The sequence below is a fragment of the Mobula birostris genome, chromosome 1 (assembly GCF_030028105.1).
Source record: "Mobula birostris isolate sMobBir1 chromosome 1, sMobBir1.hap1, whole genome shotgun sequence".
NCBI lineage: Eukaryota > Metazoa > Chordata > Chondrichthyes > Myliobatiformes > Myliobatidae > Mobula > Mobula birostris.
Genome location: NC_092370.1, coordinates 178205212 through 178225381, shown reverse-complemented (window position 1 = coordinate 178225381; position 20170 = coordinate 178205212). Strand labels below are relative to the sequence as shown.

Genomic DNA, 20170 nt, shown 5'->3' with positions numbered 1-20170 from the left:
GATGCTGGCTGGCCTGCTGAGTTCCCCCAGCAATTTGTGTGTTTCATGTAATGTTTGTTTCCAAGTCTTATTCCTTAGAATGCTCCGGTAAGCATTTAGCCTGTGGTCTTTGCAGATGATATTGTCTGTTTGATTACTGCTGGTAATTCCATATGAAATAGTTCATGAGGAGTGATTGTCACTTGTGTTAATAACTACTATATCTCACACTTTTATATTTACTTGATTATTGCTGTTTCTTCCAAATAATTATTATTGCTCTTCCTAAATCAGAGGGGCATACGCAGAAGAGGTTGTTGACTTGCACACTCTCCTCAGAATTCAGTGGAGTAAGTGCAAGATGAGAAACAAGTTTCAAATGGCCCGAGAGCTCTGCTAAGAAATGTTAATGGTTGCCAGAGAGCATTGGTTTGTTGCTCTCAAAAGACATGTGCAGTGAAACACTACTGGAAGTCCGGCTGACACATGAGCTCTATTATTCTGCTTTGACAACATGAAAACAATTTAGAACAACTGGCTTAAATAAAATTACAGATACTGGAAATCTGAGATAACAGAAAATGCTGGAAACACTCATCAGGCTGCACCTGTGGAAGGGAAAAACATTCAATATTTTATCCTCATGACTTTTCCTCAGAGCAGGTGTTCTTTGGGGGGGGGGGAGAGAGAGACAGAGACAGAGACAGAGACAGAGACAGAGACTGACTCTGACTCTGACTCTTTGGCCCACAGAGTCCATTTTGACAATAAGCACCCATTTAACTGATACTACACTAACTCTGTTTTATTTCTCACACATTCCCATCAGCTTTCCCCTACTCAACTGCCTTTCTGAGACAGCATCTCTTGTAGATACTGCTGATGCTGGGGAGGGATGTGGGCAGACTCCACTACTCTCTGAGGTCTTTTGCATTCCTGTGCTTCCAAATTGCCCTACCAAACCATGATGCAACCATTCAAGGTACTTTCAACAATACACTTATGGAAGTTTGTTAGAGTGTCCAGTGACAAGCCAAACCCTCTCAACCTCCTGAGAAACAAAGACGCTGGCATGCCATCCAGATTGCACCTATGTGTTAGGCCAAGGACAGGTTATCTGATAAGTTAACACCCATGAATTTAAAGGTGCTGACCCTCCCCATTGTTGGTCCCCAGTGTACACTGGCACACCGTCACCCTCTTAATCCTTGCTGAATTCAACAACCACCTCCTTAGCTGAATGAGAGGTTGTTGTTGAAGCACCACTTAGCCAGGTGTCCTACATGTAGCCCCCTTGTCTAGGGGGAGCAGCCTTCGGCCCCACCAAACTGGGTAATCAAGTTTGTGTGGATGCTGTGTGATGTACCCCACCCCACCAAATAACAGACAGTACACCAGATACGATTAAATGATTACACTTTATAGATCTTACTGGAACTATGTAATTAATAGAGATAAAATATAAAAGGAAAATAAAAGGTGCCAAATTTATCAAAGTTCAACCACTTCGTGCACAACCATTGGAGCTCAAGTAACGGGGTCCTCTTTCCACCATTCAATCCCCTCCGACCCCCTCGACCTGCCGCCTGGGACCAACTACGGTGGTCAACCAGACGCTCCACATGAGTCTGTCTTCGTCTCCTCTCCTCGGCGAAGACCCTGGGCCTTGGGCTCCCGCTTGGTGTCCGTCCTATCGCCCAGCTTAAGGCATCGCGTCTCCTCACTCAGTCCCCATCTGCCTTCTGCGCCAAAACCCCGTGAAACAATAGCTTACAGACACACAAGAAAGAATAACATCTATCCCAATTGGTTCGTTCGCGCTCTTATCAATAATATAACCCAAACAAGCAGAGTGAGAGAGAGAACTCCTTACGTCGCAGTTATTATTACAGAAAAACCATTTTAATTATAACATAACAAAGAAGCCATTTTGTTAGCCTTTGCAGTAACATAAAAGAAGAAACCCCTTGCATATATATCTCGATAAGCTGACTCACGACCACCTGAGGCTTATAGAACATAGAGGAGTACAACACAGCAACTGGCCTTTCAACCCACAATGTTGTGCCGAACCAATTAAATGAGTAATCAAATTAACAACTAATCCCTTCTGCCTACATAATGTACATATTCTTCCATTTCCCTCACATCCATTTGCCTATCTAAATGGCACTCAGAAATCACTAATGGATCCACTTCTACCACCAATCCAAGCATTGCATTCCAGCACCCACCACTCTCTTGAGTTCTGCAGCCCCTTAGGGAAACAGTTCGATTAAGTTCATGTGGGGGAGGGCGAGAATCTGTTTGCCTTTCTAAATTGGAGTGGATCAGTTACAAGCAGCGGTTGGACAACTAACTTTGGAATGTTTTTTCTAGAGTTTAAATGAGATATGGGAGGCGGGATTTTTTACAGAGAGAGAGAGTGAGAGAGAGAGAGAGAGAGAGAGAGAGACAGATAGACAGACAGAAAGGTGCCCAGAATACACTGCCAGGGGAATTGGTCAAAGAAGGTACAAAAGCAATGTTTAAGAAGCATTTAGACAGAACAGACCGGGAATGCCAGGATATACACCATGTGCAGGCAAATGGGATTTGTTAGAATGGCATTATGACTGGTGCAGAAATGAAAGACTGAAGGAGCTATTCGTATGCTGTACTGTTCTTTGTCTTATAAATGTAAATAGTACAAGACTGCACTTAATCTTCCTTAATCCATTGCTCTCAGCCCAACTCTAATGAAAATTACATGTTCATGTCGACAAGATAAAAGTTGCTGATACTCTATTCTCAATACTTTGACATGAGCGTTGTTTATTTTCCCATCTGATAGGTCGAGTGGCCAGGGCTGTAGCATCATCAAATCAACACATACTGAACTCCGATGACGTAGTTAGTTGTTGCCTGGATTTAGGTGTCCCTAGCATTTCCTTCCGCATCAATGGACAACCAGTACAAGGAATGTTTGAGAGTTTCAACACCGATGGCCTGTTCTTCCCGGTGGTCAGCTTTTCTGCAGGTGCCAAGTAAGTTTATTGTCTCTTCCACGCCATGATATTTCATTTTGACTCTGATATTGCTCTGTTTTAGTCAATCCTTTGAAACTTAAGGATATAAAGTGAATTGTTTGTAAGTAGATAAATTGTGCAATGTCCAGGCCCAGCAAATATCCACTTCAAAGTTTATACTTATACAATTTTCAAACTGAGTGTTATGTGGTAGAATTGGAGAAATGTTTAAGTTAGTACAGAGTATCCTGATTTCTTCATGTAGCACCACTAAAAATACATTCAAAAATCATTTATGTATCACATTCCTGATTCTCTCAGATTGAAGATGTTTATCTTCTTACTTTAAAATTAAATGAACAATATGACTGCAGTTTTTAATAGTCTCTATGTACTGTAAAACAATGTCAGTGGATACACAATTTTAAAGGCAAGTTGCATTTGAACTGCTTACTGTCATGTATATATACAGGTATTTTCTTTTGGTGGCATGTGGGGAAGTATGCAGTTCAAGAGAAAGTAAGATTCTATCTTATTGCATCTCCTCTAATTTCCGTGGCACATGCAGTACTGAATTACTGTACAGACTGTCCCACTTTACTGGAGGAGAGGTTAAGGAAAATCATTGGGCATGAGCCCTAATCCAAAACGCCGTGTTGATTGCAAGGTCAATGAGAGTCAGGGGATGGTCAAAAAGGCACCATGGCAGCAGTTGAAAAACTGATATTCTCTCAGTCCAGCAGTATGTTCTACTCTTCACAAAGAGAAAGCAAAGAATCAATTTGTTATGTTCTGTCACTTTCACAACCTTCTTCAGGCCATAGCAATTACCCTGATTCTGCTTCAATGGCACGCAGTGCAGGGTTCTACCAGGAAGGGCCTGTGTTAGCTAGGTAGCCAGACCATGTATGTAGTTATGGAGGGAATAATGGCGCCAACAGCAAGCATACTGCACACTTATAGTGACTCTACGTACCTGTGACCAAAATGAGAGGGCAGAAAGGATGATGAGAGGGGAAGAAGAAAGCATTGGGCCAGACCCACCATGATTCTTTTCTTTAGCCCCGATGAAAGGAATTACATATGGCTGGTTAAATTTGAGAGACTGCATTGCAATTTAACTTACTTTTTTTTTCTTTCAAGAGTACGTTTTTTGATTGGTGGTCAGCATGGAGATTTTAGATTTTTGCCTCCTCCTGGATATGCACCCTGCTATGAAGCACTACTGCCAAAGGAAAAGATGAGATTAGAGCCAATTAAAGAATACAAAAGAGATAATAATGGTGTTCGAGATTTAATAGGAACTCCAGGTCATCTTTCCCAGGCCTCCTTCATCCCCAAGCCAGTAGATACCAGCCAGGTACTTTTAAATCTCTTGAAATGCAATACGGTAAATAAATTTTTACAATGTTATGTAGTTCAGCAAGAGTGTGTGTGTGTGTGTGTGTGTGTGTGTGTTTGTGTGTGATTTATACAAACGTTTGTAAAATAATAACAGTGTGACAGTTTTATTCATACTTGGGATGTAAATTTCAGTGGCAATAGCAGCATTAACTGTTCATTGCAAGTTGCTCTTGATTTAAAGAGCAGTAAAAAGACAGCCACACTGGTGGGCCTAGAATCCACGCATACAGTAAGTCAATTAGAACAGAGACTGCCACTCCTGACAGCTGTACACAAACCAGATAGGGCTTTTTTTTACAATAAAGTATTTTCATGGCTATTATTACTGTTGAGCAATTTTATAACTATAGGTAAACTATATTCACATTCCAGATTTATCCTGCAGCAACAAGGATGCTCTGCAATTTTTCCCTAATGTGGAACATGTTTACAAAACAATTTTATTACCAAAGTTGCAGATTGCAGTACATCCAGATATCCATAATGGATAACACATGATCCATTCATTGTTCACATAAAAAATAATTGCACAAATAAAGAACCAGAGTCTTTTCTGACTTATTATGAAAAATCTGAACAACTTTTTGATAGTTAACAATAACAGAAATGATTTTTAATTATCTCTTCATCATTAACTTCCCTAAATGTTGGATAGGATTTGAATTAATAGGTAGAGATCAGTGATCTAGCCCTCTAGAAATCAGTGCAGCAATAACTACTGTATTGTGATTCAGTTAAAAACATAATGTGAACATGATAAAACTATGTAAACCTTTTCCATTTTAGTCTGCCACATATTTGTTTTGCGAATCTCTCAGCAAACATTTATGATATATGTTGAATAATTTATTACTTCTTAAAGAATAATTTCTGGTGGTACAGCTTCAATTGTGACTTCTATTTTTTTAATCATTTTTAAATCATAATTTAGTGATCCTATTGGAGTTTAGTAAACACTTAAAGTGAGAAGTTAATTTTGAAGCACTGACCATTAACCTTTATAAATTTATTTTAGCTGCACTTTTTTTCAGAACTCTTTAATTTCCACCTCCTCCTCAAATATTAATTAATGCTGAAATTATATTCTTAAAGAAAAATTTGAATTAAACTGAATTGTGAAATTAAATTGACTTCTTACATCCTTCACATACACGAGGAGTAAAAAAAACTTTACGTTACATCTCCGTCTGAATGTGCAATGTGCAATTTATAGTAATTTGTAATAAATAGTATGGACAACAGAACAGTCAATATAGTATAGAAATACAATTGTGTCAGTGTGAATTAATCAGTCTGATAGCCTGATGGAAGAAGCTCTCCTGGAGCCTGTTGGTCCTGGCTATTATGCTGCGGTACCGTTTCCCGGATGGTAGCAGATGGAAGAGTATGTAGTTGGGGTGACTTGGGTCTCCAATGATCTTTCGGGCCCTTTTTACACACCTGTCACTGTAAGTATCCTGAATAGTGGGAATTTCACATCCACAGATGCGCTGGGCTGTCCGCACCACTCTCTGCAGAGTCCCATGATTAAGAGAAGTACAGTTTCCTTACCAGGCAGTGATACAGCCAGACAGGATGCTCTCAATTGTGCTCCTGTAAAAGTCCTTAAGATTTGGGGATTCATGCCAAACTTCTTCAACCATCTGGGGTGAAAAAGGCGCTGTTGTGCTGTTTTCACCACACAGCCAGTATGTACAGACCACAAGGTCCACGGTGATGTGTATACCGAGTAACTGAAAGCTATTCTTCTTCTCAACCCCAGATCCATTGATGCAATAGAGGTCAGCCTGTCTCCATTCCTCCTGTAGTGCAAACCAGCTCCTTTGTTTTTGCGACATTGAGGGAGAGGTTGTTTCCTTGACACCACTGTGTCAGGGTGATGACTTCTCTGTAGGTTGCCTCGTTATTATTTGTTGTGATAGTTCATGTTTATTATTTTTAAATGACATTGCAATCAATTATTTCTTAAATTCAGATTGTTTTACCTTCACACCTTGAGAAAGTCCAGAACAAGCTAGCTGAAAACATTCATGAACTTTGGGCAACAAACAAAATTGAACTTGGTTGGACATATGGGAAGGTAAGGAAGTGACGTGACTGGGATAACTTGATGCATTAATTCTCCGACGAGATATCTGTCAGAATGATATGTTGCTGGATAGTAAAGGAATTAAGGAATATGGGGACGATGCTGGAAAATGGTGCTGAAGTAGAAGAACAAATAATAATTTTATTGAATTCCATTAGCCAGAAGGCTTTCTCTCACTTTTGTGTCCCATGTTTAATATTCTAAGTTATCCCTTTCCCTTCCCATAGTATCTAACAGTATTTATGATTAACTTTACTATTGCTTAAAATAAATAAATCAGTTATTAGCTGCTGGGGAAATACAGTATCCCAAAATGTTCTCCTGGCCAACACAGGTAACAGAGGATGCTACCAATGTAATATTAGTGAGCTTTCTCAATCACAGGGACTTCACATGATCTGTTAATATAGTGAGTTAACTCCTTACTGTGTATGCCTGAGTTGCTGTCAGTGAAGTATATTGTAAACAATATGGAGAAATTGGCTTTTGAGAAGGTAGATTGCCAAAAGCATGTTTGTTTTTTTTCTCTCTCTTTCTCTGGCACTACTTTCAGGAAAAAAAAGGTGCTGTGAAAAGTTACTTTCAAAGTCAGTTTTAATGAAAATGCTGGAAATGCTTAGTAACTGACCCTGCAGCCAGAATTGAAGATTTTCACTATAAACTAGAGCAGAGCTGCTGCCTCACAACCCCTATGACTCTAGTTTCAGTGAACCATGTAGTTGTATCCAAGATTCCACCGTTATACACACTTCCCAGGGCATTGCCATTTGCTCTGAAATTCCCACCCGGATTTGACATTGAAACATGCGTCATTTGCATCAGTTCAAATCAGCAAGGATTATGCTGGGTTGCTTGTAGGCGTTGTCACGCTTCCAGCACCAACATAGCATGCTAACCCTCTCTAACCTTAAACCGTATGCCTTTGAAATGTGGGAAGAAACCGGAGCATCCGGAGGAAATCCACGCGGTTTATAGGGGGAAACGTACAAACTCCTTAGAGGCAGTGGTGGGAATCAAACCCCAATCTTACAGCTGACTGCTGTAAAGTGTTTCACTAACTGCTACTTTACCATGTTGCCAAAATTGTTGACATGGATGACAAATAACGATGGCCTCAGTACCAACCTCTAGTCAGAAGCAGACCATTAGTCATGGGCCTCCAGCCTGGGAAACAAACTTCCACCATAATCCTCTGTTTTCTATTGTTAAGCCAATTGTGTATCCAGTTAGTCAGCTCTCCCTGTATTCCATGCAACCTAACCTTCTAAAGCATGTGAAACCTTTTGAAGGCCCTTACTGAAGTCAATCTAAACTACAGTACACCTTCCTCCCTGCCCTCATAAAATTTTCTGGTCATATCTTCAAAAAAACTCAATCAACTTTTTAAGACTTAAACTACCATGCACAAAGTCATAGTGACTATCTCTAATCAACCCTTGTCTTTCCAGGCATTTGTATCTCCTATTCCTCAGAATCCTCTCCAATAACCTATGTACCATGGAACCATGGATATTTGGCTTACTGATCGTAGTTCCTAGGTTTTCCTTTGCTATCCTTAAATAAAGGCACAACTTTAGTTAGCCTTCAGTCTAGCAGCACATTACCTGTGACAAATGATGAGTAAATTTCTTAACCAGGGATCCCACAGTATTTTTCTGCTGCTTCCCATGGTGTTTTTGGAATTGCCTGGTGATTTGTGCACCTTAATACCCCTAGAGATAACCAGAAGCTTCTCTATTGTAATCTAGACTTCCCTCAATACCTTCCTGTTTACTTTTCCCAATTCTGAAGTTTTACGTCTATCTCCACAGAAAAATAGAGGAGAAATATTCATTAAAGGCCTTTCCATCTCACTTAAAGATGTCCCCTTTGGTTTTTGAGGGACACTAATCTCCCTCCAGCTCATTTCCCTTTAATATATTTATAAAATCTCTTTGGATTTTCCTTAATCTTATCAGCCAAATCTATCTTATGTCCCCATTTTGCTCTCCTGATGTTCTTCTTGAGTGCATTCCTGTATCCTCCACACCCTTCCAGAAATTTTCTTGATCCAAAGTGCCTGTAACTGACCCATGCCTCCTTCTTTTTCCTGGCCAGGACCTCAATAGCACTTGACATCCATGGTTCCTTACTCTTATCAGCCTTGTCCTTCAATCCAACAGGAAAATACAGACCTTGAGCTTGTGCTATCTCACTTGTAAAACCTCCCACTCGCCTGTGGTCCTTTTGCCCACAAACAACCACCACCTCCTCCTCCTCCTCCCCCCCTCCTCCTCCTCGCCCTCCTCCTCACCCTCCTCCCCCTCCCCCTCCCCCTCCTCCTCCTCCCCTCCCCCTCCTCCTCCTCCCCCCCTCCTCCTCCCTCCTCCTCCTCCTTCCCCTCCTCCTCCTTCCCCCTTCCCCCTCCCCCTCCCCCTCCTCCTCCCCCTCCTCCTCCCCCTCCTCCTCCCCCTCCTCCCCCTCCTCCTCCCCCTCCTCCCCCTCCCCCTCCCCCTCCCCCTCCCCCTCCCCCTCCCCCCCTCCCCCTCCCCCTCCCCCTCCCCCTCCCCCCCCTCCCCCTCCCCCTCCCCCTCCCCCTCCTCCCCCTCCCCCTCCCCCTCCTCCTCCTCCCCCTCCTCCTCCTCCCCCTCCCCCTCCTCCTCCTCCCCCTCCTCCTCCTCCCTCCTCCTCCTCCTTCCCCCCTCCCCCTCCTCCTCCCCCTCCTCCTCCCCCTCCTCCTCCCCCTCCTCCTCCCCCTCCTCCTCCCCCTCCTCCTCCTCCCCCTCCTCCTCCCCCTCCTCCTCCCCCTCCTCCCCCCCCTCCTCCTCCTCCAGTTTAGATGCATCTAGGCATATTACTGCCTTCTGTAGGATGTATAATTAATTATAATTCTGCTTGCAAATGCTGTATGTGCTCATTAAATAGCAATGCTGCAGATTGTTTTCCTTCTCAAATTTTGTCACGTGGTTTCCAAATAATTGCATTGCCTCAAAATACATTAACTTAATTTGAATCATTTGTAAAAGTAAAAGCTTCTTACTTGAGAATATTCATTATCCCATGCTTAACATTTAAAATTGTTGTTTTCCAAGTCTATCTGCTATTTCCAAGGTTTCCTTTTCTTGAATCAAAGCTTGTAGTTGTTTATTGAGATCCTGAAATTCTTCCTCAGTTGTTTCCATGTTTTCATTTTATAATCTGAATGTAGATAATTCACTTTGCAACAAATTCCTTTTTCCTTTTGTAACTTTGGAATAAGTTCCTCCATTTTTAATCTGTTTTCCATGTCACTGAATTTTTGACAACAAGTATCTTTTTCAGAAACCGTCTCCTTTAAATGCAGAACCGTTTTGTCCAATCTCTTTCCAACTCACAGTTGTTCTTATTGAGTACTTCTATTTGTTAATAGAGTTCTGCACATTTACCCTGGGTTTCAACCATGTTTCAATGACTCCTTTCATTCCCTTGTCTTTTATATATATATATATATATATATATATATATATACACACAAAGCAACTAATTACCCGCCTCTCCTGCCTGTGAACTGTTTGATCCTCCATTCAGCGTATCTTTGACTGCTTCCCACCTAAGCCCTGTAATACCAAGGTATTTTTCTGCAGACTTGACTATAATTTTAGTTTTTTCAGTTCTTTTGTCTCTTTGCGCTAAACAGTTAATTGCATCTACCATAAACAGTACGAAATCCTTCTTACTCATAATTAGTGTGTCCTTATTTATCATATTACAACCCTCACATTTCCTCACCACAATTGCAGCATTTCAGCCTAGCTCCTGCCTCACATTTCCCATTTTCAAGTTCCCCAGCGCATCTTCCATATCTTTGTTTTCTCCTTCAGACTGCTGCAATATGCCCGAATTTCTGACATTTAAAGCATCTTAAAGGTGGTGGTATATATATTCTGACCTCATAACACATATACCCTAAGTAAACTTTAGTCGGCAATCTCTCTTCATCAAAGTTGATCATAACCGATAAACTATCACACTTTTTCCCATTTCTTGTAACTTTCAAACGTTTGGCCTCAATAATTTTTGCTCCTTTTATGTTCTGTTTAATCTCATCCATAGTAACTTTTGTTGGTATTCCAAAATAACTCCTCTAGTCCACTTTCTATTGTTGGGTATTGAGCATTGTGCTTTTTTGCCATCTATTTTATTTAATCTAATCACTTTGCCTTGTTGAGCACTATCCCAACAAGTCACTAATTGCGATCCATTCAGCAAAGTCTTTGCTCTTTTGACTTCACCTATAAGTTTGTTGATTATCTTCGTCAAATGAATCAGGTTCCATTCACCAAAAGACACTCCATCTTTGCACAGTGTTATAATTGCTTTAATCTCATCTTCTTTCCGTTGTTTTGCTATCCTATTTTATTTGTCCCCTGACTCCTGAGAGTTTGACATCTCATACCTCTGTTTCCTTTCCTCACTCTCTTCACTCCATTCCTCCATCTCAAACTCACTTTCACTATCCGTCGAGCAGTTCATCCTACAGGACATTTTCTTCATCATCTCAGCAGTTGCAGCCTCCATGCTCTTTTCCAACTCCACAGTTCTGTCCTAACCACCAGCCAGCCACTCAACTCAACCTCCCAGCCTGGCCCAGTTTAGCACAGCAGTTCGACTCACTCAGCCCACCAGTTCAGGCACATCCTTCCACAGCCCCTTTGGGGTTTGTTGCCAACAACCTATCTCAATCAATCTTTGAAAGCTCCTGAATACATTTAATTTCAGCACCATCTAAGTACTTAACAGTATTGTAGTGCTAATTTATGGTAAGAAAGTTAAAATCACCTACTATGGCAACTCAATTATTTTTGCAACTCTCCACAATCTTCTCGAATTCCTGTTGACTATTAGGGAACCTTTAGTTTCAGCTCAAAACCAATGTGATCAACCCCTTCTTATTTCTCTTCTCTATCCTTAAAGCCTCATTAGATGATCCTACAGTAATTTTATCTCTGTCTACTGTCATGACATTTCCTTTAATCAAACATGCATCTCTCCCTCCTCTCTTTCCTTTAACTCTATCCCACCTGGTGTTGTCAGTGTAGGGTTTGCACTTTCTCCCTGTGACCACATAGGTGCTCTAGTTCCCACCTATTGTACATCCTCTAGACATGCTGATTGGTCAGTTAATTGACCAGTGTAAACTCAGTCGAGTGAGATGGATGGTAGAATTTGGAGAGAGTTGCCGGGAATGTGGGGAGAATAAACGGAGATTGGCGTTGACTTGTGTTTGATGGTCTGTGTGGACTCTGTATGCTGAAGGTCCTGTTTCTCTGCTTTACAATTCCATGACTGTGATATCTGCAATGGTGTATTCTGTCTCAAAATTATTTTGTAGTCTAATTTCTAACTGGGAAAGTGAAAACAAAAAGCTAATTTCTTTCCTGCTGTTTAAAAAAAGAACAAATCTGGGTTTAAAATTAATTCAATTCATCAGAGCCCATACATTTAGCAGCAATAGAAGGACACATCAATTAAAACAACATAATCTACCTCCTATCATGTTGCATTAAATGACAACGTATTGTTTACTAGCCTTTAAGTGATAGTAAAAATAGGTAGACATTAAGTATCATTGGCATATCATACCCAAGTCCAAAGTAACAGAGGTCAGCTACACCACAGCCATTTTATTTTATTTGCTAATCTAATATATGCAGTATTATTTCTGTCTGAAACTCAACCATAGCAAGATTAAATATAAAGTAAGGCCTGTTCGTTGAAATTGGAAAGGGGCTTGCTCTTGATCTGTCCCAGCCATGAAGTTTCTAATGAAGCATACTCTTGTGAAAACCTTGTGGAGGAGTTTTATAATTGATGTGAAAAGCAGTCTGGTAATTCATTAATGCCAGAGGTTACAATTTGTGCATGACGCATTGGGGATTGAACCGATGTCGGAATTGTAACCTGATCCCCGTTTCATCACTCTGAACAATCTCATTTGTGGTATTTTAATGAAAATTAAATATTTTAATTACTCTTTTATATTTCATGGTGGCACTCACATGTAATAACATTGCCAAGTATACGCAGTTATAAAAAAATAAATTATTGGCAGGAAAATATTTAAGGTTGGAAGCTACCCAGATGGAATATGAAGTGTTGTTCCTCCAACCTGAGCTTTGCCTCATGGTGGTAGCAGACATGTTGGTATGGGAATGTTCAGTCGAACTGAAGTAGGTGGCCACTGTGAGATCCTGCCTGACACTTATTGTTGTTTGTGTCCAAGTACATCAGCTTCAGGTGACGGCAAACACAGAACTAATTTTAAAAATCATCTACACCACTCAACCGTTGCCTTTGTGAGCATGATATCTCACTAGCTATCTATTTTTGATGTAAAGTTGTTGTACTACTTGCATGATTAGATTCAAACAAAATCTTCACAAAAATAGCATTAAGATGTGCAGCATCTATGTAAAAGAGTAAACAGTCAATGTTTCAGGCCAAGACCCTTCATTGGGACTGGAGAAAAACGATGAGAAGTCAGAGTAAGAAGGTGGGGGAGGGGAGGAAGAAATACAAGGTAGTAGGTGATAGGTGAAACTGGAAGGGAGGAGGGGTGAAATAAAGAGATGGCAAGTCGTTTGGTGAAAGAGATAAAGGGCTGGAGAAGGGGGAATCTGATACAGGAAGACAGAAAGCCATGGAGGAAATGAAAGGTGGAGGAGCTCCAGAGGGAGGTGATGGATAGGTACGGAGATGAGGTGAGAGAGAGAAATGGGAATGCGGAACGGTGAAGGAGGAGGCTGGCACTACCGGAAGTTCAATAAATCAATGTTCATGCCATCAGGTTGGAGGCTACCCAAATAGAATATAAGGTGTTGCTCCTCCAACCTGAGTGTGACCTCATTGCAGCGGTAGAGGAGGTCATGGGCTGACATGTTGGAATGGGAATGGGAAGTAGAATTAAAATGAGTGGCCACTGGGAGATTCTGCTTTTTCTGGCAAGTGAAGCATAGGCTAAGTGGTCTCCAGATCTATGTTGGGTCTCACTGATATACAAGAGGCCATACCAGGAGCACTGGATACAGTAGATGACCCAACAGACACACAGGTGAAGTGTCGCCTCATTTGGAAGGACTGTCTGGAGCTTGAAACAAATGGACAAGGGAGTCGCATAGAGAGATTCTTGTGGAAAGCAGAAAGTTGGGGGTGGGGTGGGAATGATGTGCTTCATTGTGGGATCCTATTGGAAACTTTTTCTCCAGTCCTGATGAAGGGTCTTGGCCCAAAATGTCGACTCTTTACTCTTTTCCATAGATGCTGCCTGGCCTGCTGAGTTCCTCCAGCATTTTATGTGTGTTGCTTGGATTTCCAGCATCTGCAGATTTTCCCTTGTTAATAATTTAACTAATCCCATTTTGAACTTTTTTTTACCTAATCTTCCCCTTAACCGATTCTAACTTTACCCTTGAACTAAGGGACAGCATGCTAACGTATTAGTTAGTATAACTCTATTACAGCACCAGTGACGCAGCTTCAGTTCCACTGCTGTCTGTAAGGAGTTTGTATCTTCTCCCTGTGACCGCTTCCTCTGAATGTTCCAGTCTCCCCCTACCTTCCAAAGATGTATGGTTTGGTAGGTTAATTGTAATTGGGCAGTGGGGACTTGCCAGGCCAGAAGGGGTTGGTACTGTGCTGAGTCTCGAAATAAAATATCCCTTCTTTTCCTTACTTGATACCTGGCCTATACTGGCTTTGTTAGTGGTTGCACTACACATTGTGTGCATTTATCAGAATATGATTACTTAAGAAAGTACAAAGTTGATTTATCTATACATTCACATCCCAGATCCATTCACTCCATTGCTGCAAGCTTCTCACATTTCCAGCAACTTGCCAGTCAAGAAAAATGTGACCATTATCAAAGAAGGATTCATTGGAACAACTAATAATTCATTGCTTTATTCACCAATGACTGCCTTGTTTCTTATTCAGGTACGTGATGACAATAAGAGACAGCACCCTTGTTTGGTGGATTTTGATAAGCTACCCGAACAAGAGAGAAACTATAATTTACAAATGTCCCTTGAAACCTTAAAGTAAGTTTAAAATGTTGTTCAATATGTAAGATAAAAAGCTATTAATTACTGTATATCAATTTGCCTTGTGTTTGCATTTAGTTGATGAATTTACAGTGTTTATTGCAATGCCTTTACAGGACCCTCCTGGCTTTTGGTTGTCATGTTGTTCATATTAAACCAAAAGCAGAAGAATATTTACAAAGAATGAAACTTCCCAAAAAGTAAGTTTATTACAGTCATGAGAATGTTACCGAGAGGTGTTTTGTTTTAAAGAGACAAGCACACGTTTTTCAACATCTACTTTTTACTTTTCATAAAACTATTCATGTTTACCATCTGGACTAAAAAATGCATGTGAATTGTGCTAGCTTTCAGGATCACAGAAGTTTTGTTAAGGATTTCAAGTTAATCTGAATGAATGTTTTTGCAAAATATGACTAGGTGGAGATGTGTAAGACAAGTTGCAGGTTCTAATTATTTTTGAAGTCACATGTGATCATAATTGTTTTCTGTTGAGTTTATAGTCTTTGCTGAGAAGTAAATAGATCTAGAGGTGCAGTGCATTGAAGCTAATGTAGTCTTTTCCCATCAAAGTTGCTGGTGAACGCAGCAGGCCAGGCAGCATCTGTAGGAAGAGGTGCAGTCGACGTTCCAGGCCGAGACCCTTCGTCCTGACGAAGGGTCTCGGCCTGAAATGTCAACTGCACCTCTTCCTACAGATGCTGCCTGGCCTGCTGCGTTCACCAGCAACTTTGATGTGTGTTGCTTGAATTTCCAGCATCTGCAGAATTCCTGTTGTTTGTAGTCTTTTCCCATTGTATTTTCATGGAAATATCAGCTTTGGGTTATATAGCATGTATGCTTCTTTATCTCCACCTCAAATACCACGGAGGTTGAAATTCCTGAGCTCCAGCTGGGCTTGGGGATGCTGGGAGTTACTAGGAAACAAGATCACTGTAACCTTAGCCCTGGAATATTGGACAGAGCCTAATTGCATATAGCTCCTTAAACTGTCAGGCTTTGCATCCCAGTCAAGAAGGAGCTATCAAAGTTGTCAGCTCTCTTCCTCTTTCCCTTCGTCCTCGATGTAGCAGGTTGCCTTTCTCTGAGTGGTCTCTGCTCATTCTCCCAGCCGTGCTGTATTCCAGAAATAGTCTACTTGTGCACCCTTATCTAGCATCTACTGGTTTATGCAAAAACATTGCTTGAAATCAGCAAACTATTCATGAGCGTGTCACACCACTTGCTGTCAACCTTTGCAAGTTAAAAATCGTAGTGGAAAGCTAACAATAGAAATCATCCCATCAGCTGGAGCAAGTCATGCGTTAGTTAGCATTGGTGAGGATTCTGTTGCTGTTACAATGTGTATTTAGCATTGTAAAGTTAAAATTATCAGGTGGTTCAATGGAATCCACAAAGGCAGTGCTGGGATCAGATCAGTACCACAGACTAAGGATGCCTTGATCTGCTTGCTCTGCAATCACCCAGGCAACAATGTTCACTGTGTGTACACTGCTGTCTTTACTAACATAGCCTCCAGTGAAGTTTGCTGTGGAGGTGTGCACATGTGTGGACATTTGCCACGGATGACACTTTGGTTTCTGGAATGCCTGAGAATGATCACTGGTAAGCCCAATTCCAGGCACAGAAATTTTTCAGAGAATATTCTTTTTCAGATTTCCTTTAAGCCCAGAAGGGGCTGGTGAGTAACACTGAATCAGGGCCATTGAGGTGCTCTGGCAGTAGGACACTCCTGACTCAGCCCAGCAAGTGACCAAATATTCTGCACTTTGGGACAGAGTCAGTGCTACTGTGAAAATGTGTACATGAGTCTGGTTTGTGCCCTGGTATTGTATCCTGTAAGAATTTCAGAGTCATTGTCTCCTTGAGATGATTACTTTTGGGAGAGATTACTCTGAAATGATATTGATGGTGAGATACATCCTAGGATGCACTGGGACACATCATCAGTGATGTACCCTGGGGTCATTGGGTGTTTCAGGTCTTCCAACGTCAGACACCCTCGCCCAGGTGACCCAACCAAGGTTGATCAGGCCCTGGCTTGAGTCCCAGCAGTATTGGTCCACAGGTGACATCTCTTGATCCATAGTTATCTGGAGGCTCGCTCGGCACCCTCTGTAACGGTCCTGATGGCTCTTTTCTTTGCAGCCCCCATAATGCCAGGGAGAGAGCAGGTTCTGCAGAATGAGTAGACAGCAAAACCTCTACACCTTACCTCCATAGGCTCACTTTGTACCCTCCACCCCTGTCTCTGGCACTGCCCTACCAGCTTCTGGTATTTGGCTTTCTTACATTCAATCACCTCCTCAATCTGGTCTTCCCAAGGCACTGTCAGTTCTACCATGACCACCTGCTTGTTGAACTGATGATGATGGAATGAAGTCAGGGAACTTCAATGCTTGCCAAGATTGACTTTCAATTGCCAGTCAGATGCTGTGGCGAGCAAGCCTTCTGGTGGTCTGGGTTGAGGTGGTGTTTGGTCTCCAGCTTTGACAAAGGCAGTGGGCTTTCTTGGTTGGAGGAGGTGCCCCCTGTTGTTAATGGCTGAGGAGATACTTTCTGCCACTGCCTTCAGCTCCTGGTCATGGTGTCCTCCAAGCCACCTTATACTATATTGAATTGAAAAGCGGGCTCCATTTCATTATGCGCCACAGAGTCATAAGACAGTACAGTATGGATACGGGCTCTTTATCCCCACGAATCCATGTCAAATATGATACCACCCACCTAGTCCAAATCGACCCATATCCCTCTGAACCCTGCCTCTGTGACTACCTAACTAAATGCTTCTTAAATTTGTATCTTCCTCAATCGTTCCTCTGGCAGCTCATTCCGTGCATTCACCATCCTCTGTGTGGAAAATCTTGCCCCTCAAATCCCTTTCAAACTTTTCCCTCTCATCCTGAAATGATGCCCCTAGATTTGGGCTCACCTACCATGGATAAAAGAATGTTTTCATCTGCCTTTTCCATGCCCCTGGATGATTTTATAAACCTCTATAACATCACACCCCACTCTGCTGTGCTCCAAGCAAAGCAGATCTGGCTTGGACAACCTCTCCCTATAATTCAGGCCCTCTAATCCAGGTAGCATTCTCGTAAATCTTTTCTGCACTCATTAAAATTTAACCACATATTTGTATAACAGGAAGAATAAAACTGCACACGGTTCTCTAAGTAGGGCCTCACCAATGATTTGTACAACCACAATATGCAGTAATATCCCAACTCTTCTCTGTGCCCTGATTGTTGAAAGCCAGCATGCTAAGCACCTTTTTTAACCACTTTATCTATGTGATGCTACTTTCAATGAACTCTGCACCTGTACTTTCAAGGTCTCTTTATTCCATTACATTCCCTAGTGCCCTACCATTCACAGTATAATTCTGCCTATGGTTTGACTTCCCAAAATGCATTGTCTCCCACTTACAGAGTTATAGAATCATAGAAAAATACAGTACAGAAACAGGCCCTTCAGACCATCTACTCCATGCCAAACCATTTAAATGGCCGACTCCCAATGACCTGCACTGGAACCATAGCCCTCCATATCCCTACCATCTATGTACCTATCCAAACTTATTTTAGACTTTGAAATCGAGCTTGCGCACACCACCTGTGCTGGCATCTCGTTTCACACTTTCACAACCCTCTGAGTGAAGAAGTTTCCCTTTGTGTTCCTCTTAATCTTTTCACCTTTCACCCTTAACCCATGACCTCCCACCCAACCTCAGTGGAAATACCTGCTCGCATTTATCATTAATGAAGTCCATTTGCCACTCCTCGGCTCACTTCCTTAACTAAGCAAGATCCCGCTTTAATCTGCAATAACCTTCTTCACAAACAACACCTCTAACTTCATGTCATCCGCAAACTTACTGATCAAGCCTTGCGCACCTGCATTCAAATAATTTATATAAGTAATGAATAACAAGGATCCCAAAATCATCCGCTATAGTACACCACCAGTTGTAGGCTTCTGTTCCAACAAACAACCTTCAACCACCATCTGCTGCTTTCTATCTCCAAGTCAGTTTTGAATCCACCTTACTAGCTCTCCCTGGACACCATGGGATCTAACCCTCTAGACAAGCCTACCATGTTGAAAGCCTTGCTGAAATCAAATAGACAACATCCACAGCCTTACCCACGTCTACTTCTTTGGTTACTTATCCATAAATCTCTATAAGATTTATCAGACACAACTTCCCACACACAAAGCCATGCTAATTCCTCCCCATCAGACCCTGGTTATCCTAATTCCCTCAGAATTCCTTCCAGTAACTTCCCCTCTACTGACGTCAGACTAGCAATTCTCTTGCTTGTTTTTGGTACCCTTCTTAAACAGTGGAACAACATTAGCTACCTTCCAGTGTTTGAGAACTTTACCAGTAATAATGATGAAGTAAGTATAGAGGGTAATGGAAAATAGAAAAATGGAGGGCTATGGGTAACCCTAGGTAATTTCTAGAGTAAGTACATGTTTGGCACAGCATTGTGGGCTGAAAGGCCTGTATTGTGCTGTAGGTTTTCTATGTTTCTACGCTCTATAACTCCACAAGGGTCTCTACAATTTCCTGTCTTGCCTCTAGTAAGGATGCACTTGCTCAAGTCCAGAGAATGTATCCACTTTAATGCAGTGCAAGGCTGAAAATACCTCCCTGGGAATGTGAATGTTCTTCAAAACATCTCTACCTGTTTCCCTTATCTCTTGAGCGACCATGCTTTTCTCCTCAGTAAACAGCAAGGAGAAATATTTGTTATAAGTCCCACCCATCTCCAGCAGCTCAAGATATAGGCAGCACTGCTGATCTTAAGGGAATCTACTCTTTGCTTTGTCACTCTTTTACTCTTAATAAACTGGTGTTCTAGAACCGCCTGGGATTTTCCTTAAAACTACCTGCCAGATCTTCTCTTTGCCGTCTCTTTTTCCTCTTAAGAGTATTCTTTATTTTCATAGTTATCAAGGCATTCACTCATCCCAACCTCCTGCACCCAATGTATGCTTACTTCTTTTTCTTGATCAGAACCTCAATGTCTCATTTCAGCCAAGGTTCCCTAGACCTGCCAGGTTTACCCTTCTACCTAACAGGAAAAGCTACTCCTGGACTCTCGATATCACACTCATAAAAGCCCCCAATTGTCATTCGTTCCTTTCACTTCAAATAGGCTCACCCAATTGATCTTGCTAGATGCTGACTAATTTCACCAAAATAAGCCCTGCTCCAGTTCAGTACTCTAAGCTTTGAACCTGTCCTACCATTTTCCATCACTATCTTAAAACTAATAGAATTGTGGTCACAAGAGCAAAAGTGCTCCCTGACTGTCTCATTTGTTATCTGGCCTGGCCTGTCTTATTGCTGTTTATTTACAGTATATTCGCATTTGCCCAGTTTGTTGTTCATCAGTTCTGTTTACAGTTACTGTTCCATAGATTTCCTAAGTATGCCCAGAGGAAAAAAAATCTCAGAGTTGTATGTGGTGACGTATATGCATCTGATAATAAATTTTATTTGAACTTTGAACTTTTTGTTCCTTAAGAGAAGGTCCATCACTGCAGCCTCCAGTGTAAGGCCGTCTGTATATTGACTCAGGAAACTTCCCCAGATACATTTCAGAGATTGTACCCCA

The 20170-nt window shown here is 41.6% G+C and overlaps 1 protein-coding gene across 7 annotated transcripts in view; it reads left to right on the top strand.

The window, feature by feature from the left end:
• The window catches only part of ryr3 (ryanodine receptor 3), a 380802-nt gene that overhangs the window by 112693 nt on the left and 247939 nt on the right, over nucleotides 1-20170 (top strand). For 6 of the 7 annotated variants that reach the window (XM_072266800.1, XM_072266764.1, XM_072266754.1 and 3 more), the window contains 5 exons: nucleotides 2813-3005; nucleotides 4131-4347; nucleotides 6367-6471; nucleotides 14434-14537; nucleotides 14657-14740. In XM_072266800.1, the coding sequence (XP_072122901.1) occupies nucleotides 2813-3005; nucleotides 4131-4347; nucleotides 6367-6471; nucleotides 14434-14537; nucleotides 14657-14740 (703 nt within the window). Of the gene's footprint in view, nucleotides 1-2812; nucleotides 3006-4130; nucleotides 4348-6366; nucleotides 6472-14403; nucleotides 14538-14656; nucleotides 14741-20170 lie in introns of those variants that run through there. The other variant, XM_072266789.1, reaches the window with a different exon arrangement.